Below are 27,026 nucleotides of genomic sequence, written 5' to 3' on the forward strand. Positions count from 1 at the left end.
TTGAACGAAAATCTACACCCAAAGATCATGGGAAATTTTTCAAGTTTTCCAAAGAAAATCCTTCAATATATGAAACTTAAAAACAGTTGTACTTAAATAATAAATATAAAAATAAGACGCACTATATATCAAACAGTTGAATGAGCGGTTCACACATTTTCCGACCGTTTAAAAGACTGCTTTAAAGCCAGGTGATAGTTGAGTCGCATTTGTGCACCTTTTATGGCTCTGTGTTGAGCCGGACAGCGAACATTGACATCGCGATGTAACAAAGGCGTCAGGGTCGAACACAATAGGCTCAGATATAAAGCTGCAGTTCCAGTTCCCGTCACACGGGCGCAGCAGAGCAACTCGTTTATAATTGGCTAAATCCGCAGCAGTCGACCAATGAACGGCCTCTGCGTCTTTCGTCGCTTCCGGGTGATTTTTAATGAACAGATCCTTCTGGATGTGTATGTTTTTATTGTGCGGTGCTGAGAAGACGGGCGCCTCCTGAGGAAGTTGGCACGATGAACAGAATATTTGGCCGTGGGAAACCGAGGACGCCTCCGCCGAACCTGTCGGACTGCATCGGAAATGTAACCAGCCTCTTGTTGTTCTTGTTGTTGTTGTGGTGGACATAACGGTGGCATGAGCGCGTGCGCTCACAATGGATGCTCGACGCTCAGTTCGAGCCTGGTCCTGCTGTGTGACTCGACACGATGTCGGTGACGGGACAGGTGCACCGGCCGGGTGGTTAACAGCCTCCTCCTCCTCCTCCTCCAGGTGGACGCCCGGGCGGACTCCATCGAGAAGAAGATCGGCCGACTGGACGCGGAACTCATGAAGTACAAGGATCAAATGAAGAAGATGAGAGACGGGCCCTCCAAGGTCTGACCGGAGGCACCAGCACGCTGGCTGTTGTGTTAACCTGCTCTTCCCTTTCACGCAGAACATCGTGAAACAGAAGGCCCTGAGAGTCCTGAAGCAGAAAAGAATGTAAGTCAATGGTTGCTCACGTGACGAAGGAGAAAGTTTGTCCTGGTCAAAATATGCTCCATATGTTTCCAGCAACTCCAGCTTCGGTGTGAAACAGTCACTTCTGAGCAGACATACTCCTTTTTACTCCACGAGTATTGTTGTGACAGCGGGGTCTACACTTGTTTTTCTTGTTATATAATAATATTTACAATTTTTGAAACACAAACGTGATTTTTCATGATAATATTTGAGGTTGTGTCTCATCTGAAAACGTTTTCTGGCACTGTGTGTCACATATTTAAGCCAGTTTATTATTTTCCTGCCTCTATCTGTTTAGAATGATACAGTTTCATGATTGTTGTTGTCCCATCTGCACTTGCTTGGCAAATCCTCTACTTCAACATTCAGTGATCATCCTCCAGGGTTCTGAATGATATGCACTTGTCTGTGCACCTGTTTCAGGGGGATTTTAACCACAGACGTTTGTTGTGAGCTGTTTGTCTTTGCGCTCGGATCGTGAGACGCTTGCTTTCCTCTTGTGTCTGTAGAGCCCAATGTTGCTGCTATGTTCTGATAGGTCAGACGTGGGGTAAGCTTTGATGTCTTCTCCAGGTACGAGGGTCAGCGTGAGCAGCTGGCTCAGCAGTCCTTCAACATGGAGCAGGCCAACTACACCATCCAAACACTCAAAGACACCAAAACCACCGTAGGTGTCCTTTCACCGCGCGCGGGGCTTGAAGGGTTCCTGTGGTCGTCTTTTCTCTCAGCCCTTTATCCCTGTTGAAATTGGCGCTCAAGTCTTTGAGTCCCAACTGCTTCAAATATTGAGAGACGCTGCCAGTTCTCGTGTTGCCATGACAGTGAAAGACTGTTTAACTTTATCAAGCTGCATGATAACGCTTGTCATGAAGTGAATCCACTAAACATATCATGTATTCAGGTCCTTGCTTCCACTGTTTTGTGAGGCCATCTTGTTTCCTTTTTCTCTCAACCGCTTCAACATGCTCCTCCTCTCCAGGTGGAGGCCATGAAGATCGGAGCCAAGGAGATGAAAAGAGCATACAAGGATGTCAAAATTGACCAGATAGACGTAAGTGGAAATCACTGTTGCAGCTTTCCTTCGGTGGCGTCTCACTTGTGTGTGCTCCTCCAGGATCTGCAGGACCAGCTGGAGGACATGATGGAGGACGCCAATGAGGTTCAAGAAGCCCTCAGCCGGAGCTACGCCACCCCAGATGATATCGACGAGGACGACCTTGAAGCGGGTGCGAGTGGAGGGCCATGTCTTGTTGGAAAAGGTGGCGCCGTCCTGACGTTCCTAACGCCTGTGTTTTATCGCCTGCGGCCTCAGAGCTGGACGCCCTGGGCGATGAGCTGCTCCTGGACGACGACAGCTCGTACCTGGACGAGGCCTCGGCGGCTCCGTCCATCCCTGAGGGAGCTCCCAGTGACAGCAAGACCAACAAGGTACCGCTGGACTCGCCTGCTGCTGGCTCAACACCAGTGACCTGACAGGCTCAGCGTGACCTGTTGCAGTGTGGAGGTCGGCTTGAAAGCAAAGGGAGAGTTTGTCTCACAGCAAAACTGCAGTTCAGTCTGAGGCCAACCAATGTTCCTCATATTGGCACTCAAAACTCTGCAGGTAGAAGGCAACGAGTGGAGCTTCGACTGCTTTCTTTTGCTTAAAAATGAACAATTTCACTGGTATTGCAGAGAAAGGAGCTGAAGTTATTGAGTTTAACAACACGCTCACTTAACACAAGCACCTTGTTGCCTAGCAACCGCACACTCCTCACTTTCAGTTGAAGTTCATCAGCCTGGTGAAGCATCTTTTCAAGGTCATCAACAGCTTGTCAGTCACCTGATGGCCTTGAAGCCGAGCGGCTGCTGAGGTTCAACGGAAAAATGCAGTGTTTCAGGTCTGAGCCGCCTGTGTAACACTGAAACACAAACACCAACTTAGTGGTGGGATGGTCATGGATCAGGATGGGAGCCAGGCTGGAGGCTCCCAAATAAGCATGTTAGGATGATACACCCTGATCATGCCGCCTGTCATGCACTGACCACGCTGGAGTCATCCTCCAGGTCATTTGAGCTTTGACTCGCAGGGCTGTTTCATGTAGCTGTGCAGCAATAGACTTTCTGTTCCAAGAACTCCTTCATTCAGGAGTCCATCGAACTGAAGAGGCTTTGAGCCACCACCGCTGCAATGACGAGTCAGTCAGAAGATGAGAGGCAGAGTTGAAGATACGGAAGATGAAGGGAGAAGTTGGAGATGTTTGGAGACCGGGTTCAGGAGGACAGATGGTTGGTGGAGAGGAGAGGTACGGAGGGACCAAGAGTGTTGGGGGTGACGGAGAGGTGCATGAATGATGGAGTGAGTTGAGGAAGTGGAGCATCACTGTTGGGCTGGTGAGAAATGCTGCAAGACAAAGAACCACCAGGAAGTTTCTCTTCTTCATCCATTTTGGAGACGAGCCCTCACCATCTGTTGAATTGTAGCTGGATGATGAGTGATGTATCAGTGCTGTGCATCTTTTCCTCCCCCTGCAGGACGGAGTTTTGGTGGACGAGTTCGGCCTCCCGCAGATCCCTGCCTCGTAAAGAAGCCACTGGAGTCTTTTTTAAATGAAGAGTGACGTTTGTACATGCAACACCGTTGGACCCCCGAGCACATTCTGTGTGTGAAGTCGTGCAAGCATGTGGCCTTGTAATACTCTGAACCTTTTTTTTAAACGAACAAAAAGTTTCCTTCTGTTTCTTCATCGCTTTCTATTTATTTAATGTTTTAGGAATGTGTGTCGCTAGTTGTTGCCGTTTTGTCTGGGTCTTTATGTCTGCAGATTATTTGAAAGATGAAAATTAAAACAATTTAAGTTCACCTCCTTGTGATTTGCCTTTCTCTCTCTTTTAAATTTTTGTCCTTATTTTCAAGAGAGTCCGCCGTCGTTTCCGATATTAAGTGTACTTCTGGTCTTTGGTCGGCAGGTGGCGGTAAGGCCGCTGCAATCGTTATTCCACAGCACGTAGTTGGACGAAGAAGAAGAAGCTGTTGCTCCTGAATTAGCACTCAACAACAGTTAGCTTTGTGATTGACGGACAAGATGTCAGAGCAAGCGTTAACAGTGACAGTTGCATACGGTAATGCATTTTTGCTTTTTATAAGAACGAAAGAAAAGCAGTCCTTTGGACGTTAGCTGTTCCTGTGATGTGATATATGTATTCTTGCTCGAGCCTTCATTCGTTCAACTTAGCTCTGTGAATTGTATTGGTTTGGGATTTTAGGGGCGCCTGTAAAATGCTTATTTAACTTTTAACTTAAGTCCGCGAGTCAACCCAGTGTTGTTATGAAGATGAAATGACGTTTTGATCGTCAGATATTTTACTGTGATTACTTTAAATATCATCAATCAGAAACAAGAAGGGTGGTCACGTGTCCGTTGAAGTGACGTGCAAAACATTGTGAAAACTATTGAGTTGCTAGTACATGAGTCGCTAGTACATAGAGATATGTGAGACGTGTTTGTGTAGTGCTGCAACATGAGCTGTAGTTAGTTTCCGATGGATGGTGGAGTCGACAAATGAGTCTGCACACTGTAATAGAGAAGGTGGAAGAGTCTTGGTGTCATGACGAGTCAAGGGTTCCGGTGCGGCCCCTGCGACCTGACCCGTGTGGAGGAACTGCAGAGGAACTAGCTTCAACAATAAGGAAGGCTTGTGTGAGCTGTTCGACCATCTGACTGACAATATTGACTTCTATCCTGACAAGGTTCCACGAAACACAGCATCACAGTCACCAGCCAAGATGGCGCTAGCGGACCACGAGTGCGAGACCTCTGTGATGTTCTCGCACAGGTCACTGGAGTTCCACAGGGCTCACAGAAGATCATCTTCAAAGGTGAGCTGAGGAGTCTCTCACTGATGGGTCCAGCGACGCCGCCTGCGCTGTCGTCACCTCCATGTCATTTCAGGAAAATCGCTGAAGGAGCCAGAGGAGAGTCTGTGCAGCCATGGAATCAAAGACGGGTCCAAGCTGATGATGATCGGGAAGCGGGTACGAGCTGGACTTTCCTGAGTGGTGGACAAGGTCCTCTGATGCTTCCGTTCAACAGAATAGTCCGGAAGAAGAAGTGGAACTGAAGAGGTTGAAAGACATCGAGAAAACTGTGGAGCAGACGGCGAAGAAGCTGGAGAAGATGGACGACGAGCTGACGGGACTCAGGAATGTAAGCCTCCAGGCTCGTGTCCTGTTGAGCCATGAAAAATACTTTGAAACTGGAACACGAACTGTTTTGAACAGCTCTTTTTTCATTGGGATTCAGGTCCATTTTAAGGGAGTTTGCTGAAGTCAGGTCTTGTCTCATGCGGTCCATGTTTCTCTCCGTCCAGGGTTTCCTGGCCAAAGACCTGCAGGCGGAGGCTCTGGGGAAACTGGACCACCGAGTCAAAGTGACGGCGGAGCAGTTCATGAAGCTCCTGGAGCAGATCGATGCCATGGTAAGCGCCTGAGCTCCTGAATGAAACAGGCATTAGGATTGGTGAGACCTTCTCTGTCTGCAGAGCATCCCTGAAGTCTTCAGCGACTGCAGGCTGAAGAAGAAGAGGCTAGTGCAGTCGGTGCAGGTGAGTCCGGGGCGAGCCGCCGATGACGTCACCAGCGCTGAGTCTGCGTGTCTGCAGGCTTTCCTGGCGCAGTGTGACAGGATAGAGGCCAGTATCTCAGACCATCTCACCAAGATCCAGACCAAGAATCTGGCCCTGGCAGAGTGAAGCCACACGGACTCTCTGAGCGGAGGAGAGTGTGTCCACGTCCTCAGCTTCCACAAAGGGAGCCTCATCCAACAGCTTCATTGAAACAGAACAGACTGATGTATTTATGGTGAAGCTGCTGCAGGAAGTCACGCGGCTCCTCTTTCTAAAGTACTGCTGTGTGACGAGTGAAGGAGTCGGATGGAGCGGATTAATGTGATTATTTGATTTCAAACCGCCGTTCTTAAACAAAGAAATGACAAGCGAACTGCACTCAGGATGAATTTGACTCGAAGGCGGAGCTGGAAGCCCTAGAACAAGTCATATCGGTTACAGCTAGCCGCCACTTTGGGAGGCAGAAACGAGTCACAGCCAGGGAGTCTCTGTTGAGTTGTAACATTTTATTGTAATGAATAAATACCTCGGCAACACAACCATGATCAGAGTGATTCCAGATTCAGCCTTCAAACCGTCTTCCACAGACCCGTAGTGACGTGACTACAAAAGTGCAAATGAGCAGGCGGAGGGGAGTCCAGGGCACCGCCGTCGCCGTCTAGTCGTCCTTGTCTTTGGCGCCGTGCTTCAGGATGCGAGTGAACGCCACGTAGTTGAAGTTGCCCTTCTTGTCGATGGGAGCCTCCCGGAAGAGCTCGTCCACATCCTCGTCGGTGAAGCGGTCGCCCATGGTGGTGAGGAGCTCCCGCAGGTACTCTTCCTGGATCACACCTGCAGGGCCGAGAGGCAGCCGTCAAGAGTCACCTGCGAAAGCCCACTTTCTCTTTCCAGCTTTCCTCTCGCTCTCTCACCGGTTCCTTCTTCGTCAAAGCAGGCGAAGGCGTTGCGGATCACGTCTTCCGGGTCAGTGCCGTTGAGCTTCTCCCCGAACATGGTCAGGAACATGGTGAAGTTGATGGGTCCCGGGGCCTCGTTCATCATGGCCTCCAGGTACTCGTCCGTGGGGTTTTTACCTGTGAGCGGGAGGCGATTACGCGCGCGTGGTCATGCTAACGCAGGGGCTGACTCGCTTACCCAGGGACGCCAGCATGTCGTGAAGATCCTCTTTGTCAATGAAGCCGTCGCGGTTTTGGTCGATCATGTTGAAGGCCTCCTTGAACTCCTGGATCTGGGACTGATCGAACATGGCAAAGACGTTGGAGGTGGCGCGCTGCGGGCGCTTCTTGGTGTTCTTGCCCTTGGCCCTTTTGCTCGACATGTTGGCTCCTGACGGGACAAAATGTGTGTCCACAACAGAGGAGCCATCAGTGCGATCATGCACCTAAACTCCATTTCAAACAGTCAAGCACTGATAGGGTTCAGCGCTTCAGCAACCCACGTGATTCAGAACGAGACGGAGACTCATTACAGCGTTCAAACAAAACCCAACTCTGGTATTTGGTCTGGTCTGCAAGGCTGTTTACCGACCCGCATGACGGGACGTTAGTACAGAGCCTACTCCTAAGCAAACAGTACCTTTAGAACTCGTTTCTCCGATCTATTTCACGTGACAACAGGATGAATGGCATTCAGTCGATACACGTGGTAATGAATCAAAGCAGATATGTAGTTGTTCTCGTATTTTTTTAATCTGAAATACCTATTTTTAATGTAATATGAAACAAAACAATGCGCTTACGGAAAACTACTCGTTTGTTGGTGCATCTTAGCACAGAAATAAGCGACTCAAGCTGGAAATTAAACAGCGGTCTCTCTACAGACCGTAAAAATGATCATGAAAACACTTAAAATTGCGTTTTCAACACGCGACGGGGCGATACCGTCGATTTTAGCTAAAGCTAGCTCGTTGTCTCTCGCAGCTAGCGCGGAGTTGACCTACTTTGCAGTCGGCTCAGGATGAATGCGAACCTTATAGCGAACTCTGGGTGCCAGGTTTCCTGAGTGAAAGGACAGAGTGATGAAAAACGTACCCACCGACCTTATAAAAACTAGTATCGTTGACGTGAAGCAGCGACAGCATCCGCCTCCTGCAGACGAGAGCTAACGTTCCGCGTCCTCTTTTCACTGGCCAGCCAATCAGATGCGAGACCCGTCCAACGCTTTTAACTAGGTCTTTAAATTCTACACATCGCTATTTACAAAATCAAATCGAAATTCTATTTTTTAAAAATAAATTATTTGTATTAATTTACAAATTTGCTCTCACAGAGGAGGCTGTAGTTGGCAATCCTGACCGCTAGGTGGTAGCAGTGACTCAGAAACGACTTGGCAGCGCACACTTTTGGAACCAACGAGTTCGGTTGTCAACGGATTCATTTGAGTAAAGTTGCTTGTTTCAGTCGAGTTAAAACATGGCGTATTATGATGTTTTAAAGTAAAAAAAAAAAAAAAAAAAAAGAGCGGTGCGGCTCTGGGCAGCGGAGTCTCCAGTGTCGCGGCTCCTCATGGTCTAAATTTAAAGCCCCCCGACCTTAAAAGGTGCTGACGGCGTCTTGAGCATTCTGCAGAGTGGCAGCATTATTTTTGTTCCGTGGACCGCCGTCCCGTCCACTGGCCCGCACCCCGCCGCTCTCCCTCGAACTGGACTTGCTTTTGCTACCTCGGGATTAAAACGTCGACTCATTTCTCTGCTGGGGGATTTCTAACGTCTTGGAAGAAGGTGAGTCCGACCGAGCTCGATGACTTACACGACCTTCTGGGATCCTTAACATCCTTCTAATGGGCCTTTTTTGGGTCAATTAACAAGAATCATACTTGACATTTGCCGCATAACACTAATATAGTTTTAGTCTGCAGCTGTCTACTGTGTATTGTAGATGAAACTGCATGTGCAAATGCAGGTTTAAATGAAGAAGAGCTGTCTTCAGCAAGCGTGAAAACGGCACCACTTAAATTCACAGAGGAAGTTCAGTGAGACCTGAGAGGCGGAGAGGAATTGCATTCATGCGTTTAAAAGGCCCAGTTTTCCAGTAAAAAAAGTTCATTACAAAAAAGGAATATTCATAGAATGTATCTATAGGACCACACCTGCTCTGAAAGACTTTGACAAAGAAAACATCTAGTTTTATATTGGCTTTCTAGGACTCTGATGTTACTGGATGACATTGTGATCCAGAGTCAGACATAGATGTGATGTAGACATAGATATTAGATGTGCAAGGATTTTTTTTTTTAATAGTGGAAAATTGTGACAACAAACTAGACTTTATGAATATTCAAGTACAAATTACATGGATATAACAAGGAAATGAGTGTGAAGTGTCCTACTTGTGTTACAGTGGTTCAAAAAGAGGTGGTTTGTGTACGACTGCTTGTCTGAGGTTGGGGTGCAGGACGTAAAGAAGGTCAGACGTCTCTCTCCGCACAACCTTCCTGATGTTCAACTGTCAGACACACTCTGTCTAGTGTCTTAGGGACCCCATCTTGCTTAGGTGGAGACATGAGGAGAAAATGCTCAAACACCTCATGAGCTGTGGCACTAGCGCGAGTCTCTCCCGAGTGACGGAGCTTGACACAAAGCAAGTTGTATCCATAGCTCACTGTGGGAGAATCAATGTGTCTCCATGACCTTGAAGGTCTCTGATGAGAACGTGAATCCTACAAACCAAAGTATAATCCTACTGTGTTTGAAGATGGAGGATCAGATGACACCTGAAGAATGATTTACTAGTTGATCACAGTGAGTGGAATTGATTGAGTGGAAATAGATTCAATCTTAATCTGACGGATAAATTGAAAGCTAGAACGACCTGAAAACCTGACTCAGTAAAGCTGCTGTTTCTGTAGATACATCTGTAAAATATGAGACTGAAGTCACATGGAAGTGCTCACACTTCCTGTGGTCATCCTGAACCCTTGGCCAAGACTGTCCAACATCTTTTGATGCAAATGGTCCTGAAACATGGTGAAGATTGTCACCTGAAGATGACTGGATGTTTACATTCGACTCACTGGGTCTTCGAGGGGTCAAAGGTCACCTGCTGCTTCTTCATTTAACACAGTCGATGATAACCCCGCTGCTTTCCTAGAAAACACTCTCTAAATCCTAATCGCTGCTGCCCTGGCTGGACTAACCAGAGCAACCCCTGGTGGTAACGGTGAGATTGATTTCCAGAGCTGGTAAAGTAGAGGTGTAAGTTGGCGGGCGTGGCCTTCAGGATGTCAGGATCAATCAAGGTGTCGCAGAAGCATCATCATCAGCAGCAGCAGCAGCAGCAGCAGCATCACTATGAGAGCAGCTGTCACCTGAGCAGCAAGTCGTCGGTTAGCCGCCAGTCGTTCACCACCTACCAGACCACCACCAGCACCCAGCGGTAAGAGGGGTCAAACAGGTCAACGCTCAGTTGTGCGTTTGTTTGTGTCACACTCTTCGTGATTTCAGTGTTTACTGTGGTGAGCAGACAGTTGAGAGACTGTCTGCAAACTGTCACTTGACATGTCAAATCTAACTTGAGGCCAAAGTGTCCTTGCAGCCATTTCAACTCCAACTGGCTTCAGAAGTGAAATCTAGAATTTAACACTCTGATCTGATGGCCACCGATCACAAAGGTGGCACAAGACACAACTCATAGATTTGTAATTTGAATAATTCTGAGCAAAGATGCCTCAAATGAGACCAGAAAACAAGTTTTTCTGAACTAAATTGTGGATGTTTACTATGTTGAAGGATCAATCTGTGCAGTAAGTCCAAGTACATTTAGTTTCTGCTGAATGCAAGTGTGGAATCTTCTTCACGTCAAGCCATCCGTGAGGAGCAGTGGTGGAATATTGAAGTACAGATGCTATTTTACCAGGAGGAATGTTTCGCCAAGGTTCAGAGAAACTGAAGACTTATGTGCTCAATGCCAAACATCAGTGGACCTGGTTATTTTGAGGTTCTCATCCTCACAAAGAGGACTGAAGAAGTGAAGATTATGGGAGGATATTGAGGTTGTCCATTGGTTTGGGAAAAGAAAATCCACTGGCTGGTTTATGGAAAAGTTTGGAGACAAAATCTGGGGACCAAGAAAGTTGGAGATGAAGAAGAGGAGGTTCATGGAGGAGGGCATGGTGAAAGTGAAGGTGGAGGACTTGTTGCGGTGACCCCTGATGAGAAACATGTTTCAAATTATTTCCATCTGAAGACAACAGTCGACACTGAGAGGTTGATCTTAGCTGATATGACAGGACCAGAAGTGAGACGGAGCTGTGTGAGAGGGGTCTGCGATGTGTCTATCTCAATTTCAAGTTCTTTGAGCTTGATAGAATGAACGATCGGTTCAACTTAGGGAAGGATGGGCTTGTCGTCCAGACAGTTGCTGAGTGGTGTGATCTTCTCAGATCTTCTCTGGACCTGCTGCCTTCGGTCCACGGGCGGTTTGTGAGGTCCACTTCAGGCCATCGTCCCTCAGCAACAGACTGCTGTTGTGTGCTGTATCAACTTGTCCTTCACCCAGTTGTTCAGCAGTGCACTGGAAACTTGTCAACTCTTTAAAGAGGTCATGAGGGGAAGTTCAGCTGCCTGATGTATTCATAGCGGGGTATTTCTGTCGGCAGAAACACGAGCACAACTGTAAAGCTCTCCTCGCGTGTTCTCTGTCAGAAGTTTACTTCTCCATCCTTCCAGGATTTTTTTTTCCAGCCTCAACTTTACATCCTCGACTTCTCTTAACACCCAAAACAGGAAGTAATCTCATGAGTCAGCAGCAGAGAAAGTTCTCGACGCTGCCGAAGTCTCGTTATGCTCCATCCGCCTGTCTCAGATCTTAGTTCAGCTCCTGCAGGAGCCTCCTCTGCGAGGTGAGGTGTATCAAAGCCAAGCTTCGCTGCATCTCCAAGTGGATGTTCCAGGTCAGACTTGGCAGCGAGCGAGAGCTTGAAAACAGAGCCTTTTGCTCCACTGCACTTCTTCCTCTTCTATTTTCAACCCGTCTTTTCATGAAAGCTTCCAATAATAGAAGGAGCTGACAGGTGGATGAGTCACACTTCAAGGTCCAGGAGGATGCAGATACATGCCGTGGACCTGAGCCGGTTTGGGTCCGATGCGGTGTGTCATCTGAACATTTATAGTTCTGATCACAGAAATCCTGGTTGGCTTGGCTATTTTCATGATTTAGGTGATTCATAGCTGCAGTAGAAGATGTTCCGATGACTCATGACTGGAGAGTCTTCGGCCGCATGTGACCAACACCATTGTCCTTCCTCCACATTTTGCTTGTTCCTCAGATGTGAGTGTAGGTGAAGATCCTAGTTCCATTCCATAATGACTTGTGAGCATTTGAGGTCCGGTCTGAGTGTAGAGGCCTGGACTTCCCTCTTCGTAGAAAACAAGGCGTTGCCAGGTCAAGCAAGGAGCACAGACTCTCTATCAAGGGCTGGGTCTGCCCGGCAGGTCTTCTGGGCCCGTATGTGTATGGAGCCACAAGAAGACACATTTTTGGAGGCATCATCATCTGGTACTCTGCTGCAGTTGACAGCAGTGGGGTGGAGCTCTTGAGGATGACACTGCCCACTTCCAGTCACCCATGTCGAGTAAGGACTCGTGTCAAAGTTCACTTGAGAGGTGAACACAGGCTAACCAGGCCTAAGCCCTGGACTTGAGTCTGAATTTCGTAGCAGCTGAGCTCAAGATACAGGAAACGGCCGAGTGGTGGAAACAATCCACAGCCACTAAATAGCTGTGTAATAGGTGACAACTGGACACAAGAGGTTGACACTTGACCAGAGTGACAGCTGAGACTGCGTGGATGAACAATTCTGTCCCTACACCGCCATCAGCTGGCCAAAGTGAGTACTGAGAAATGTGACATCAGGCAGGAGCTTGCTGTTGGACTTGGGCCCACTGTGTGAAAGCCCCCAAGGCTCCTGGGCAGGGTTTGAGGGACCCGAATTTGACTTCTTAACCTCTGCCTTGTGTCACATTTCATAGATTCCACTCTGCGCTCAGTTAGTTCCATCAGTGACCAATCTTGTTGCCATCTCGACTCCCAGAACATAAGGTTTTAAACCCTGTGAAATGCAGACTGCTGATTTAGATGTTGTTTGTGAAGAGTGAAGAAGGCCTTCGTGAAGACAGCGAAGGGGCAGGAGGTGGTCAGACTGAGCCCGCTACCCAAGAGAGCCAAACGCACCTACCTGGCGATGGACCTGGACAAGGAAGTCATCGGCTACGTCATCCCCGTGTTTCGAGCCAAGTGAGTCACGCGGCTGAAGACGGCTCTGGTGGTCTGTGGGTCACAGCTGAAGTTTGTTCCACAGTCATGAGGAGGTCCGGGGGCTGATGGAGGCCCGGCAGGATGACATGACGGAAGAGGGCATCAACTATGTGGCCATGAGGAACCTGTTTGTCAGGGAGGCCCAGGAGGCCATGGAGGTCAAGGTGGAGAAGAAAACCAGGACGATGCAGGTCCGCGAGTCTGCTCACCGCCTGGAAGTCAACAAGACGGTAAAGCGGAAAGGCGCTCTGGAGCGCGGCCGCCTCAGAAGCTAACTGCTCTTCCGCGGACTCCAGATTGATGAGTGGACGGAGTTCCGTAAGAAGATGAACCCGGACAGCCTGACTCACGCCCCGGAGTTCATCGTCAAGCCGCGAGGACAGACCGTGTGGGAGGGACAGACCGTGAAGCTGCACTGCACGGCCGCCGGCTGGCCCAAACCCAGAGTGGCCTGGTAGGTCCGCCCCGAGCCCAAACTGAGGGCCGAGCTAACAGACGTCCGCGTCGCTCTCAGGTACAAAAACAACGTGCTGATCGATGCCAAGGCTCGACCCGAGAAGTACACCATCGAGTGCAACTACAACATGCACTCGCTGGAGATCAGGAAGTAGGTCTCCTGCTTCGGTTTGGGATTGAAATGCATGTGGCTTTTGACCGTGGTTTCCTTCCCAGCTGTGATTTCTTGGACACCGCCGAGTACCGAGTCTCGGCTCTCAACGTGAAAGGAGAGATGTCGTCCGTGGCCACCATCGTCATCAAAAGTAGGCGGCACATTCTCGTGCTCACGTCCTGGTGCTCATGTCACTGTGGCTGTCTGCAGGGTTCCAGGAGGGCGAGGAATCTGGGCCGCTCCAACTCAAACCTCGTGAGTCAATGTTGTTGCTTGATATTATCACAGTCCTCTCATCATAGTGTATCACATCTGTAAACAAGTTGCATAAGGTTATTTATTATTGACAAATATATCAACCTCATAGTATTTAGAATGCCTTGTAGAAATACATGTGTGTTATTTCTGGCATAAGTAAGTGCATGTTAAATTTATATACATTACCGTGGTGGGTAAATGTGGAAATAATTTTGTTATTTATTTGGGTTTTTTTTGCATTTTTTTGTAATTTTTTTGTTAATATGTATTAATATTTGAAGTGAAGTTTTGATTTAATTAGAAAATAATGGAATGGAATTTAATGTTGCTGCTACTACAGGCGTAGAGGCATGTACAGTGTTGGAGGTGGCGCAGTTAGTGTCTGAGATCAAGACACTGTGAGTTGAGATGTGGAGGCCCAGTGCCGTGTCTCCAGCTCCAACCTGTGCGTCCTCTGCTGCAGACGGGTTCTCGGCGGAGCACGGCGTGACCTTCGAGACTGCCATCCTGGACAGATTTGAAGTGGCCTTCGGTCGCGAGGGCGAGACCATGAGCATCGGCTGCACCGTCATCGTTTACCCCACCGTGAAGAAGTACCAGCCTGAGATCGTGTGGTACAGAAACTGTAAGGAACCAAGACTGGAGCTTGCAATGTTTCCTCCCCGTGACTGACCCGTGTGTGCCTCAGCTGTTCCCCTGAAGCCCTCCAGATGGGTTCACACTCACTGGTCCGGACAGAGAGCCACTCTCACGCTGGTCCACCTCAACAAGGAGGATGAAGGGATGTACACCATGCGCATCAACACCAAGTCTGGCTTTGACACCTACTCGGCCTACGTGTTCGTCAGAGGTCAGAAGAACGTTTGTGTCTCTTATCACCGTCTGATCCATGTGGAAGCACGTGAAATGGTGTGGTCAGTCAGACCTCCCTCTTTTCATCTTGGAAAAGCAGAGTATTCCCTTCATCTTTAAATAACTGGCTCAGACGCGAGCAGTAACAAGGACCTGCTGAGACGCGTCATGACCAGTGTGTTTCTGGGCAGATGCTGACGTGGAGGTGGAGGGGGTCCCCGTGGCCCCGCTGGACGTCCGCTGTCACGACGCCAACAAGGACTACGTGGTGGTCACCTGGAAGCAGCCTGCTGTGGAGGGCGACAGCGCCATCCTGGGGTACTACATCGACAGGTCGGTTTTGTTCCCTCATACTCTTATAATCATTAGAATATTTATTCATGAATCATTTTCTGTAGCGGTTTGACGGTTGCTGATGGTTTGAACTGAGAGTAAGGAGTGGGTGGAGGTGTGAGAGAGATGGACCACAGACATCAAACTCATTATTTTTCATGAGGAGTTACAGTAAAACTGAGAGAATAATTATGGCCCCAGTACGACTCCACTGTCACACAAGTCAAGCCTCACCGTGATGGATGTCTCCTCCCTCATGAGTTGCTTTGTGTTGTGTGGAGTGGCCTCGGGTCTGAACACCGACGCCCACACACCTTGGTTCCTTCTTCTCGTCTCTGTCTGTGATCTGCTGTGATCTCGGCGTGGCTGCGTGGGCGCCCATAATGAGCTGCTTAATTCTGCACTACATCTATTTTAAAGTCACGCGCTGCAGTCAGGCAGTGAGAACGTGCTGCGTTCAAGTCCCGCTTGAAACGTGTGGTGTGCTGCTGACAGGTGTGAGGTGGGAACTCACCACTGGGCTCAGTGCAACGACTCCCCCGTCAAGTACGCGCGCTTCCCCGTCACCGGCCTGGTGGAGGGCCGCTCCTACGTCTTCAGGGTGAGGGCCTTGAACAAGCAGGGGGTCAGTCGCCCGTCTCGCGTCTCTGACCCAGTGGTTGCCATGGATCCCTCCGACAGAGCTCGCCTCCGTGGTAAGAAGCTTCTACCTCCTGCTACGGCTGGAAGAAACTCACTTTTCTGTTGCCCCCCAACAGCTGGACCCTCGGCCCCCTGGACCGGCGTGATTAAGTTCACAGAGGAGGATCACACTGGTATGATGAAGAAGCTCCTGCTAGCTTGGCCTCCTCAGTGACCGGTCGTCTGCTCCCTCACCAGCCGGAGTGATTCCTGGAGAACCCACTGACGTCGTGGTGACTGAAGCAACCAAGAGCTACGTGGTGCTGGCCTGGAAGCCCCCGGTCCAGAGGGGTCACGAAGGGGTCATGTATTACATCGAGAAGGTAAAAGTGGGTGGAACTTCTCAGTGAGGCTTTCTGAATTTGGACTATGGGTGTTACATCATGCCATCTGCTTAAATTTTATTCAGAATTTAGCCCTGAATAGCTACAACCGTACATTGTTATTAACTCACATTTATATTTAACACATTTTTTCATGATGCATTACTCACTGCATATTATTTCCTTTTATTGTACTTATAATTTCTTTTCATGGAATTTTAAACAATATTTATTTTTAATAAAAAATAGTACAAAATACAGTAGTGAAGAAATTACACATATTTTCATTTATTTTTCTCAGTTTTGAAATACTGATTTTAATTGAATACATTTTATTCCTGAATTATATACATTGTTATTAACTCATTTTACTCAGATTTTTTTCACTCCGATTTTTAGCGTCAGTTTCATGTCTGTTGGTGCTGTTCATCTCTTTCATTGCTGTGTCTGTGGTTTCTCCAGCGTATGGAAGGCACAGACACCTGGCAGAGAGTCAACACCGGCATGCCTGTCAAGTCTCCTCGGTACGCCCTGTTCGACCTGGCTGAGGGTCGGTCGTACAGCTTCCGCGTGCGCTGCTGCAACTCGGCCGGTGTCGGCGAGTCTTCCGTGGCCACCGAGGAGCTCACCGTGGGCGACGTGCTCGGTGAGCAGGCAGCACCCCGTGCGCTTGAGCGCGACTCCCTAACAAGCTTGTCCTTGCTGCGCAGACTTGCCTTCAACTCCAGGAACTCCTGTCGCCACCAGGAACACCGACACCTCCGTTGTGGTCCACTGGGCGGCCTCCAAGGATGTGAAGCAGCTGGTGGGCTACTACATCGAGTATCAGGAAGTGGGGACGGGTGTGTGGGTCCCCTGCAACAACAAGCCCGTGAAAGACACCAGGTTGATCGCTCACTTCTTCGGTCCCGCAGCAGAATTCTTGACACCTTTCTCCTCAGGTTTGTGTGTCACGGGCTGGTGACCGAGTCCAACTGCGTGTTCCGGGTGAAGGCGGTCAACGCTGCCGGATACAGCCAGAGCTCCTCCGACTCTGAGGCCGTTGTGGTGAAGGCTGCTGTCGGTCAGTTCGTCCCCGTCCTTCATCTAACTCAAGATGCATCCATTTCTAACGCATCCGTCTTCAAACACGTGTCCACAAGGTGGCGTCCTGTCTGTCGTGTGGGTTATAAACTCACGTCTGTCTGTCATGCTCACTACCAACTCATCTCCAGTCCTTCACAAATGTAAAGATGCTCAAGGATGTTTTATATTAGCCTGTTTTGCCGTTTGCTAACTCTTCAGGGCGGCGCGCTGCTGCATGGCCAGCGTTGTGTTCTTAAAGAGCATGAAGCGTCTGACCGCTCAGTGTGCTTGTGTAAGTATGTCTTTGTTAGCAGTTGGTTTGCTCCGAAGCCCCTCACATGCAGCTGTTGTGGTGAGCCATGTGAGAGGAGTCATCACCCTCGCTCTTCTCACCTCAACGCAGCCGTGCCTGGAAAGCCGACGGGCGTCACGCTGCTGGAGGCCGCCCGGGACTACATGGTGCTGGGCTGGAGCGCTCCGGCCTTCGACGGAGGCGCCGATATCAGAGGCTACTTTGTGGACTACAGGACGGTGAAGGGAGGCGTGGCCGGCCAGTGGCACGAGATGAACCATCAGGCGCTGACCACCACCTCCTACAAGGTGATGCTTCAGCTTCAGCTTCCACCATATATATATAAAACCTGGTGCCATTTTGTTTATTTATTTCCACGTGGTTCGTAACGCCACCCCTGTCCAGATGCCACTGGACGCAGTAGACAATCCTTCCTGCTTCCTATCATCAGTCAGGTTGTCGCCTACTGCAGCTCGTCCTGACTCACTTCCCTTTGCTGCTCTTCAGGCGGAGAACCTGAAGGAGAACGTTTTCTACCAGTTCCAAGTCCGTGCCATGAACTTGGCTGGAGTCAGCAAAGCGTCGGTGGCGAGTGCAGCGCTGGAGTGCAAGGAGTGGACCATCACAGTCCCAGGTAGGCCACAGGACTCAGCCTCAGGTGCGTGTGGAGCGCTTGACCTGTTTCCTCCCCAGGCGCTCCTGTTGGCCTCCATGTGCTGGAGGTGCGTGACTCCTCTGTGGTGGTCCTCTGGGAGCCGCCCACGTTTAATGGCCGCACTCCGGTCAACGGCTACTACCTGGACGTCAAGGAGGCGTCTGCTGGCGAGAAGAGCTGGAGAGCCGTCCACGAGAAGGCCAACAAGGGCCAATACATGAAGGTGAGGGAGAAATCACTGTAGATGGTTTCTGGAGCTTAAAAAAACGGATCTGCTTCGGCAGGTGACCGGACTGAGGGCCGGCGAGTCCTACGTCTTCCGTGTCCGAGCTCAGAATCTCGCTGGAGTTGGTAAAGCTTCCGCCGCCTTGGGACCGGTTCTGGCCGAAACCCGCCCCGGTGAGTGTGACGGTGGTTCCCGCTCGGATGTTTACGAGCTTCCGAGACACAGGCGACCTCTCACCCGCAGGCACCAAGGAGATTTACGTGGACGTGGACGACGACGGCGTGATCTCCATGGTCTTTGAGTGCTCTGAGATGAGCGAAGAATCGCAGTTCATCTGGTCCAAGAACTACCAGGAGATCACCGACACCTCTCGCCTCACCATCGTCACAGAGAAAGGCAGGTCGGTGCCTTTCACACAAGGAGCAGCTGATTCTGCAAAAGGGGAGGAGTTACTAACCTGTCACTCACCTCTTCTCATAGATCCAGGGCCATCTTCAACAACCCGTCTCTGGATGATTTGGGCACGTTCTCCTGTGTGGTCACCAACACTGAGGGTGTCTCCTCCAGCTACACACTCACCGAGGAGGGTCAGTACCGTCTTCACGTTTTACCTCAGTAATACAGCAGAGTTCCTTCTGTCTCAACCAGAAGCTACCAAGAAAGATCAGAAATATTGACTCGTCCACCAGGAGAGCGATATATTTTACAAGCGTCTAAATTGTTAGTTAAGCTGTTTAAATTATTTGTAGTAAAATGAAGCTGAGCTTTTCGATAGGTTCGTGTGGGAATATACAACTTTGGTAGAACAGTGCCACCTGCTGTTTTGGAGGGGTATTGCCCGAATTGTTTTAACCGCGTTGTTGAACAAGTCGTCTCATCTGAGCCGATAAGGTCATTACAAGCAATCGAAAATCTCAGTGCTCAAACTAGTGAACAAGATCATGCTATTATTTATCTCAATGAGATGAGTCATTTCACAGTCCTTTGATTAATTTGATCAAAACTTTGTGTTTTTCCCATGCAAATTATGCTGTATATATAAAAAAAACACTGTAAACTATAGGAAAAAAACTTCTCTTTACAGGGTACAGAAACCTTTTGTTGCTGCCAACCAATCATATAAGTGATGTTATATGATGTTTGTATCTTTGTATTGCCTTGGATACAGTTGAGGAATGATGCTGTCTCAACTACGGCGCTCGAACTCTGTTATCTAGACAGCAAAGCAGCTACCTTTCAAAACCGCTTCCCTGTTTAATCTATTTTTAACATTGCTTTTAGAGCTGGCTGAGGCTCCAGGTCACATTAATAATTGATCCTCTGTGTTGTTTTATAGGTCTCATGCGTCTGCTGGACATCAGCCACGAGCACAAATTCCCTGGTGGGTCAGAACCTCTGCTTCACCACTGTGTTTCGAATATTGCTCCAGTAGTGTTTTGTCATTTTGGAACCATTACAGCGACGTGTCGTTTGTGTTTCTAGTTATTCCCTTCAAGAACGAAATGGCCATGGAGCTGCTGGAGAAGGGCCGCGTCCGGTTCTGGACTCAGGTGGAGAAGTGCACGTCGGCCTGTGAGGTGGAGTACGTCTTCAACGACGTCATCGTGACCCAGGGAAAGGTAGACTTCCTCCTCACACTCTCCGTCTTTAAGCCCTGATCGCCTTCAACACTGGCATGCTCTGCTTCAAGAAATACACAATGAATTTCGACAAGTCGTCCGGAATCATTGAGATGTTCATGGACTCTCTTGAAGTCACTGACGAGGGGACGTTCACCTTTAACCTGGTGGACGGCAAAGCCAAGGGCACGACGAGTCTGGTGCTGATCGGTGATGGTAAGGAATTCAGTTCACTCGGCTTGCTGTAGTTCAACATTTGTCCATGTGGGGGCAGCAGATGAACACCTATGAATGATGTCTGCACTGAACCTGATGGGTTCAGGTCTGATGCGGAGAGGAAGTGACCTGCAGTCACGAGGGCTTTTTAACGGAGGCCATGGTGAGGCCATGCGTTATTTAACCAGCGAGATGTGACGCAACTGAACATTTAATTACGTGGATCACTTTTGTGTCTTAAAAATGAAAATAATAGAGAACTATTCAAGAAATCAGACCTTACTTTCTTCTCTGGAGGGTCTAGAACATCAGGGAAACCGAGAAAATAAATGAACTTTTCAGTTTATAACAAAAACTGGAAGGAAATCCTTTGCATTCTGCAGTCGAAAGCATGATGTTCCGGACGCCTAAACTGGTTATGACCAAAACAAAATGAGAAACTTGTTTCTTGACGGACAGGTAGCAGAAGGTTTCAGTCTTAAGTAGCTCATATTTAGTCAGAAAGATTAGATATTTCCATTAGTTTCTGAATCTTTAGTTTACCGAGACAGTGATACCTCTCATGACACACCGTGTCACCATAAGTTAACTACTTATTAGCAGCATAATAACAGACACACTAACTGTTCATCATTAAAAGTAAATTAGAAAGTATCAGTTTTCGTTTCTTGTGTCTGAAGTGCAACTCAGTTGGGATATCTGAGGTCTGCCGGAGTTTCAACTAAGGCTCAGTCAGTTCAATTTAATCACCACAAATGAGCCAACGGAGGTCAGAGATCATTTATTTCATCTGGCCGCCGAAATTGAGGGTATGACCTGTAACAGTGACCTGAGGTCTGTGGTGTCCCAAAGACTTACAATATAGATGATGCTAGTTTGGTGGTTGAAGGTTAGTGCTCCACACGAAGGCCAGGACGGTAGACTAAAACCTCAGCGTGGAAATGTTCCTGGGGGAGACAAGATGAGTTCTTTTTATTTTCCTGTTTTCTTCCTATTTTGTTTAGAGTTCAGGGAGCTGCAGAAGAAGTCTGAATTTGAACGTGCAGAGTGGGTCAGGAAACAAGGTAACCTTCCTCAGGACATCCAGTCCAGCTGGCCGAGAGGTTAAAGTAATTCTCCCCCCGCAGGTCCTCACTTCGTGGAGTACCTGGGCTTCACCGTCACTCCTGAATGTGACGTGTTGTTGAGATGCACTGTAAGAATCCTTCAGCTCCACCTGTGGTCATCGGTTCCTGCCCTTCACTCTAACCCAACATCTCCTGACAGATTGGAAACATCAAGCCAGAGACGGAGATCATCTGGTCTAAAGACTGCATCGAGATCGCCGAGGATGACGAGGACGCGCAGAAGATCGAGAGCAAGGACGGCGTCTTGTCCTTCAACATCGGAAAGGTCAGGCCATCCAGGTGGCGGCCGCACAGCTGATTTCAGGGCGCGGTCTTCGTAGCTTAGCACCTGAGCTAAATGCATGAGTCACAAGCAGCTTTGCTTTCATCGTAGATTTAGCTTGGAACCGCCCCTCTCTGACACACGGTCACAGATGATGCTGCTGCTGCTGCTCAGCAGCTCCCTATAGGATCCTGCATCATGGAAATACTGCTGCTGTCTGTGGGAGAACCGCGTTCCTCTTGAGGACGCCAAACATGGTCTCGAAGTAGTGTGAAGATCAAAATACGAGCAATTTTGTTTTCTCCATTCAGATGAAACAAAATAATATTTACATGACCATCCACAGGGTAAATATCACCCATGCTTTATCACAATTGCAAAGTCTTTGGAGGAAACTTAAGTGATGACAGTTTTCACCACAATCCTTCTGTTCTGTTTTTCAGGCACTGAATTCACGTTCAGTCTTGGAGAGATACAGACTGGGACATTGACAGTTGCATGTTGTTGTCAGACGCATAAAAATCTAAAAAGTCATTTAAACTCTTGCGTCCGTTTCTCAAATTATTATTATACTATTATTTTCTACTGACAAATAAATAGATGTTACTGTACAGTCCATGGCTGATTTCCAGGATAAAAAACATATTTTCTCTGTAATAGAAAGCCTTCTGTACTAGAATACTCTCAGTTGCACGTGGAGCTCCAAGCTTCTACTGAAAGTTTAGACAGTAAACAGGCTGATGATAGAACCGTCATCCTGTGTGTGGTCCCCCTGACAGCACTGGTGTTTCCCCTTCATCATCTGTGACCTGTGTGCTTCATTCCTTCATCCATTCTTAACATCCTGTGCTCTGTTGAACGCCTCCGGCCGTCCTGGTCGCCACTCTCAGCCGCTGGGGTTCCGCTGCTGCACCTCCATGCCACTCACTCAGTCATCACTCACACAGAGAGGGGCGGTGTCACTGCACGTCGGAGGGGCGGCCTGTTCATCGTCACTCCTGTCCACTGCTCTCATAATAACTGGCTTGTCTGTCTAATTTACAGTGGGTTAATAAGCAAGACAAACAGAAAGAGAAAGAGAAAGAGAGAAAAAAGCCGCCAGCCGAGGACGTTACCCCGCCACCACGAGCCAAAGTCTGGACATAAACTTTGCTGCCCTAAGTTCTCGCCTATGATTTATCCTCCCTGTCCCCTCTGTGTTTTATGTTTCACGCCTGCAGCATCCTGGGCGGGAGAAAAGCTTGCCTTTTCTGCTGTGTAGTTCTCTGTCAACATCGTGTCCCGTGATTGATGCCCCTCTGTCTGCAGCTCCGAGAGCTCACCGTCCGCCGCTAACATTGTTTTGACTTGGAACCTTTCAGATCTCCAAGTCGGATGCGGGCATTTACGAGGTGTTCCTGCGGGACGAGAGAGGCAAAGACAAGAGCCGCTTCGATCTGACAGACGCAGGTGAAGACTCATTCACCTGCCTCCAGACGACATGATTCTGAGTCCTGTTTCCTCAGGTTACCAGGCGGTCATGAATGAGCTGTTCAGGGTCATCGGTGAGTCGGCGTGTTTGTCTACCAGCGACAACTGTTACACGGCGTTTGAGTGAGCTGATCCGAGAGGAAGTGACTGAAACGCTGTCTCCTCAAAAGCCAACTCCTCCACGGAAATCAAAGTGGTCAGCACCGAGCACGGCATCATCCTGTACTCCAACGTCACGTACTACACCGAGGAGCAGCGCGTCGGTTGGCTGCACAAGTAGGTTTTCATCTACCTGCTCTTATCTATTGACCTTTACTCCTCAGCGAGATCCAGCACCACAGAAGGTGCCGTTATTGTTTCTGCCACTAGGGGCACCACAAGAAGCCAGTCGCAGGCTGCGCTAAATGGTTAACAATAGGCAACAAGGGTCCAAACAGAAGGTTATTTTAGTCCAACTTTTTCATTATTTTGGACTACATTTTCACCCCCATCTTGACCTCTGATTACACCTCACAACACGAGACGCACAGTCCTTCCTCTTGAAGCACAAACATCCGCTACACACCCTTTTGAATTGAATCCCCTTCTGTCAACAGTAATCCTTCAGTTTTGGGGAGTTTCCAGGTTCAGTGAGAACAGACAGGAGCAGCAGTGGCACGGTTCTGCCACAGTTAAACTCACATGAATGGGACTGAGGGGGCCACAGTCGGCCCCAGAGCCTTGACTTGGATAAGTACAAAGAAAAAAAAATCACTTAAATCTTAAGTGGGATTTCAAGTCAAATGAATATTTGTCTCTTCTCTTTATTTCTGTGAGGAGCTTTAACTGTCATCCCAAACCAACAGATGCTGAAATGAATAATGCTAAACAACACTGTTACGTATACGTTTATTTAGACGCACAGTGTGATGGACTCACAAGGCCTTCTTTCTAACACCAGAGCTTCATGAACTCATCGAAAATTCTTCTTTAAAACCTCCATTTAAAGCCCCTTGTTAACTCTGAATGGAGCAAACATTTTAGATAATGTCCAACGTGTGAGTGTATGACAGGCAAGGTCACCTGAGTTCAAGTGCTGTATTCAACGCAGCCTGCCTGTCTCTGGAGAAAAGCCGTGAGTGCTACTGTCCTTGCAGGTCGACAGGTTAGGATTGCCGCAGCAGGTCAGAGGTCAAACCTCAAAGCATGACATCACACTCATGCTCCTCTGAGTCAGCTGGCCCACTGACCACTGCCCGAACAAACGCTGACGTCAGATCTGACAATAATGAAACTCAAGACGGTTTGTAAGAAGAGAGGCAAGTATGTGAGTCAGAACTCAGCGGCTCAGAATAACCGTGGCTTTCAGCTTTTAATGCTTCAGACACCAGGCCTTCATTTCGATGTGACGTCTGGCTGTAAGGCATGAAATCTGTCCATGATTAGCATCTGACTGAAGAACCTCCATGGGGCCGTCTAACACCCAGACTGACGTCAGTGAGAAACCGGACTTGGATATTGACTTTCTTCCATGGCTGCTGTCAGTGCTGCGGTGCTTCTACTGTAGAAAACTGCCACTCTCCCACCAGCCAATACACAAAAGTCCTTCTGTTAGAGTGACATTTTGTTTCGCTCCGATGATGCGGGGCGAGGTCCCCGATTCCTGGTGACCCCAGTCAAAACTCTGCTTCCCGAGCCGTAAATGTTCCGTCCTGGTCTTCATTAGAGACGCCAAGATCGCTGCTTCAGAGAGAGTCAAGTCCGGAGTCACAGGAGAGCAGCTCTGGCTCCAGATCAATGAGCCCACCGAGAAGGACAAGGGCAAATACACCATGGATGTGTTTGACGGCAAGGACGGCGTGAAGAGGGTCTTTGATCTGGCTGGACAGGGTGAGAGCCTCTCCACATCAAACCAGACGCCAATTCGCGCGGCGGTGTTTCCTCTTAAGCTAATTGATGAATTATCCCCACGCAGCATGGGAGGAGGCGTTTGAAGAATTCCAAAGGCTCAAGTAAGTGGCCCACCTCGTGTGCACTCGCCTTGTGTAACTGGCTATATTTGTCTGAAAAGGAAGTCACTGTCATCTCACATTGGAAATGGAGTGCGTGTGCTTTGTGGGCGCTTGAGAAGCTCTCTGAAGACAGTTCCTGGCTTTGTGAACCTTTCCCATATGTCTGACGATATCCATCTCCCCTTCCTTCCGCAGGGCGGCCGCCATCGCCGAGAGAAGTAAGTGCTTACTCACGCTGCCGTCTCCTGGGAGCGCAGTGGAATTACACAACTGCCTCTGCTCACCAGAGGAGTTGATGCCCACGAGGGTCTTTGTGGAGGGTTTTTTTAGCTCTGCTCTTTTGGGCACAATGAGAAACGGGTGTCTCTGACCGTGGCTCCTCTGCTGAGGGTTCTCAGCACACACACACACACACCATCACAAGACGCTACTTTTGTTGCAGACTTATTTGTGAGGTGTGTGCTCCCCTGGGATGCTAAAGGGAGTAAACCGAGGGGAATATCGTCACGACATCCAGGGAGAGATGCTCTTGAGCCCTGAGAGCAACTTGAGTGTGACCCCACTTATGTGCAGGTCCCCTGAGTCACAGTGCGAAACCCTTTCGAAGAAGAAAATGTAATATGGTTTTACATATTTGGCATCTCTGCAGGTTGCTAGCAACGTCTATAACCGTCACTTTAAACAACCCGTGTGTCAATATTGGCACTTTCAAAGGACGACTTGGCTCACAGGTTTCGCCCATTAGTAAAAACTTCACCGCCTTCCTTCATGTTATATCACTTTTCAAGGATTTATGGTCATATACATTATAGTTCCTGATGAGGAACAGAAGAGAATTGCAACAAAAGAGGGGAAAAAAGGAGTCACAAACACTCAGGAGTCACTCTCTTTACTGAGAAGCCAATCTAAAGATTGGACAGTTGAAGAGGGTGTAGTTAGATGAAGCGTCCTGAACTGAAGACAGTGCCGTGTTCATCATGTGACCGAGATAAGATTAAGAGCAGCGTTTCTCAGGAAGACGCTGCTGCTGAACTGATGGATGGGTGACATTTTCCTCTCACTTCCTGTGTAGACCGCGCGCGTGTTGTTGGAGGCTTGCCAGACGTGGTTGCCATCCAAGAGGGCAAGGTAGGTGATGAGTCACCGTGCGTGTTTCATCGCTCTCTGGGAAGCGTGTGCTTCATCCGCGTGCCTCTTTCCCTTCAGTCTCTGAACCTGACTGGCAACGTGTGGGGAGAACCGGCTCCTGAGGTCTGGTGGATGAAGAACGAGAAGGAGATCGTGTCCGACCGTCATTACGTGCTCAAGTTCGAGCACTCCAAATTCGCCAGCATCACCATCGACGCTGTCACTACGGCAGATTCTGGTAAATACGCGCTCATGGTCAAGAACAAGTACGGCACAGAGGCGGGCGAGTTCACCGTCAGCGTCTACAACCCCGAAGAAGAGGAGGCCAAGGACGAGAAGAAAGACTAGAGGACGGCCAGCAACACGGGTGAACTGTGGAAGCCTTGAACCCCGGTACCCGCCAGTGCATCTCAGTGGTCATAATAAATCATAAATACAGCTGCTGCCCCTCGTGTCTTCAATGTGTGCACCTCAGAACACGACCTAATGTAGCCGCTGCCAAAGGTCGTGTAGAGTCAGGTGCCGATTCTATCAACTGAAACTGGTATTCGTCTTTGTTGACTTTCCACCTTCAGTGTGTGGATTTTACAAATCAGCCCTTCACCCAAAAGGTATTTTAGAGCTCCGTTCTCCAGGCCTACGTGTTGCTCTGAGTGTAAATATGGCTGTGGGCTTTCTGTTTGCTTGTCTGTCAATACTTGAGGGAGTTGCAGCCGGTAAATCAAGATCAGGTGTAGGCCAGTCCAAAAATGGTTGGGTTAACGTGTCAAGGCGTTTTTCAAGTTTGTGTGAAGATGTGTCTCTTCCTGAGTCTGATGTTTGAGAGATAGATGGGTGGAGGAATGTGATATTTCTGGTTTAAAAAGTGAAATGTTGTGGTAAAACTCCTGGCTTCATGGCTGTTGCTTTTCAAGACGCCTGGAATAAAAAGTTCCTCTGAGAACGTGCTTTTGTTTTGTACCTAACGCGTGTGGGGGACAAAGTCAACACTGTAATTTTATCACAAAAACAAGTGTCGGACTGAGACTGGTGAAGTGTTCTGTTCATTCTGGCCGGAAATT

At 48.8% G+C, this 27,026-nt stretch overlaps 4 protein-coding genes across 11 annotated transcripts; 3 read left to right on the forward strand and 1 right to left on the reverse strand.

Annotated features, from left to right (window-relative positions):
- Nucleotides 1–348: 348 nt before the first annotated feature.
- On the forward strand, nucleotides 349–3,837 carry chmp5a (charged multivesicular body protein 5a). The gene is made up of 8 exons (XM_053883242.1): nucleotides 349–578; nucleotides 766–870; nucleotides 932–978; nucleotides 1,573–1,666; nucleotides 1,979–2,050; nucleotides 2,114–2,225; nucleotides 2,312–2,427; nucleotides 3,514–3,837. Exons 1-8 carry the CDS (start codon nucleotides 510–512, stop codon nucleotides 3,562–3,564), a joined length of 666 nt encoding a protein of 221 aa, XP_053739217.1. The 5' UTR covers nucleotides 349–509; the 3' UTR covers nucleotides 3,565–3,837.
- Nucleotides 3,838–3,983: 146 nt separating this feature from the next.
- Nucleotides 3,984–6,160, forward strand: bag1 (BCL2 associated athanogene 1). Its single transcript, XM_053884054.1, has 7 exons — nucleotides 3,984–4,101; nucleotides 4,730–4,858; nucleotides 4,932–5,014; nucleotides 5,073–5,186; nucleotides 5,350–5,457; nucleotides 5,521–5,583; nucleotides 5,641–6,160. Exons 1-7 carry the CDS (start codon nucleotides 4,065–4,067, stop codon nucleotides 5,728–5,730), a joined length of 624 nt encoding a protein of 207 aa, XP_053740029.1. The 5' UTR covers nucleotides 3,984–4,064; the 3' UTR covers nucleotides 5,731–6,160.
- myl12.2 (myosin, light chain 12, genome duplicate 2) lies at nucleotides 6,090–7,793 on the reverse strand. Of its 5 annotated transcripts, none has more exons than XM_053884056.1 (4): nucleotides 7,643–7,793; nucleotides 6,739–6,930; nucleotides 6,516–6,677; nucleotides 6,090–6,435 (listed from the first exon to the last, which is right to left on the reverse strand). In XM_053884056.1, exons 2-4 carry the CDS (start codon nucleotides 6,920–6,922, stop codon nucleotides 6,263–6,265), a joined length of 519 nt encoding a protein of 172 aa, XP_053740031.1. In that variant the 5' UTR covers nucleotides 6,923–6,930; nucleotides 7,643–7,793; the 3' UTR covers nucleotides 6,090–6,262. The 5 variants fall into 5 exon arrangements, with proteins under 5 accessions (XP_053740031.1, XP_053740035.1, XP_053740032.1 ...); XM_053884060.1 differs by having other exon boundaries at nucleotides 7,635–7,697; XM_053884057.1 differs by having other exon boundaries at nucleotides 7,544–7,687.
- A 171-nt stretch (nucleotides 7,794–7,964) lies between these two features.
- myom1a (myomesin 1a (skelemin)) lies at nucleotides 7,965–26,879 on the forward strand. Of its 4 annotated transcripts, XM_053884108.1 has the most exons (38): nucleotides 7,965–8,323; nucleotides 8,943–9,977; nucleotides 12,693–12,836; nucleotides 12,901–13,087; nucleotides 13,154–13,311; nucleotides 13,372–13,464; nucleotides 13,530–13,618; nucleotides 13,678–13,722; nucleotides 14,189–14,350; nucleotides 14,414–14,575; nucleotides 14,769–14,910; nucleotides 15,406–15,605; nucleotides 15,669–15,725; nucleotides 15,790–15,914; nucleotides 16,377–16,560; nucleotides 16,625–16,799; nucleotides 16,856–16,977; nucleotides 17,383–17,579; nucleotides 17,779–17,905; nucleotides 17,965–18,149; nucleotides 18,211–18,325; nucleotides 18,396–18,552; nucleotides 18,633–18,739; nucleotides 19,489–19,533; nucleotides 19,635–19,771; nucleotides 19,843–19,987; nucleotides 20,992–21,051; nucleotides 21,115–21,182; nucleotides 21,254–21,379; nucleotides 22,421–22,510; nucleotides 22,738–22,825; nucleotides 22,882–22,920; nucleotides 23,017–23,122; nucleotides 24,552–24,715; nucleotides 24,801–24,837; nucleotides 25,033–25,055; nucleotides 25,910–25,965; nucleotides 26,044–26,879. In XM_053884108.1, the coding sequence occupies exons 2-38, from the start codon at nucleotides 9,823–9,825 to the stop codon at nucleotides 26,311–26,313; spliced, it is 4,542 nt and encodes a 1,513-aa protein (XP_053740083.1). In that variant the 5' UTR covers nucleotides 7,965–8,323; nucleotides 8,943–9,822; the 3' UTR covers nucleotides 26,314–26,879. The 4 variants fall into 4 exon arrangements, with proteins under 4 accessions (XP_053740083.1, XP_053740084.1, XP_053740085.1 ...); XM_053884109.1 differs by lacking the exon at nucleotides 22,421–22,510 and having other exon boundaries at nucleotides 9,779–9,977; XM_053884110.1 differs by lacking the exon at nucleotides 8,943–9,977.
- The last annotated feature ends 147 nt before the right edge of the window (nucleotides 26,880–27,026 follow it).

The sequence above is a fragment of the Synchiropus splendidus genome, chromosome 13 (genome assembly GCF_027744825.2).
Source record: "Synchiropus splendidus isolate RoL2022-P1 chromosome 13, RoL_Sspl_1.0, whole genome shotgun sequence".
Classification (NCBI taxonomy): domain Eukaryota; kingdom Metazoa; phylum Chordata; class Actinopteri; order Syngnathiformes; family Callionymidae; genus Synchiropus; species Synchiropus splendidus.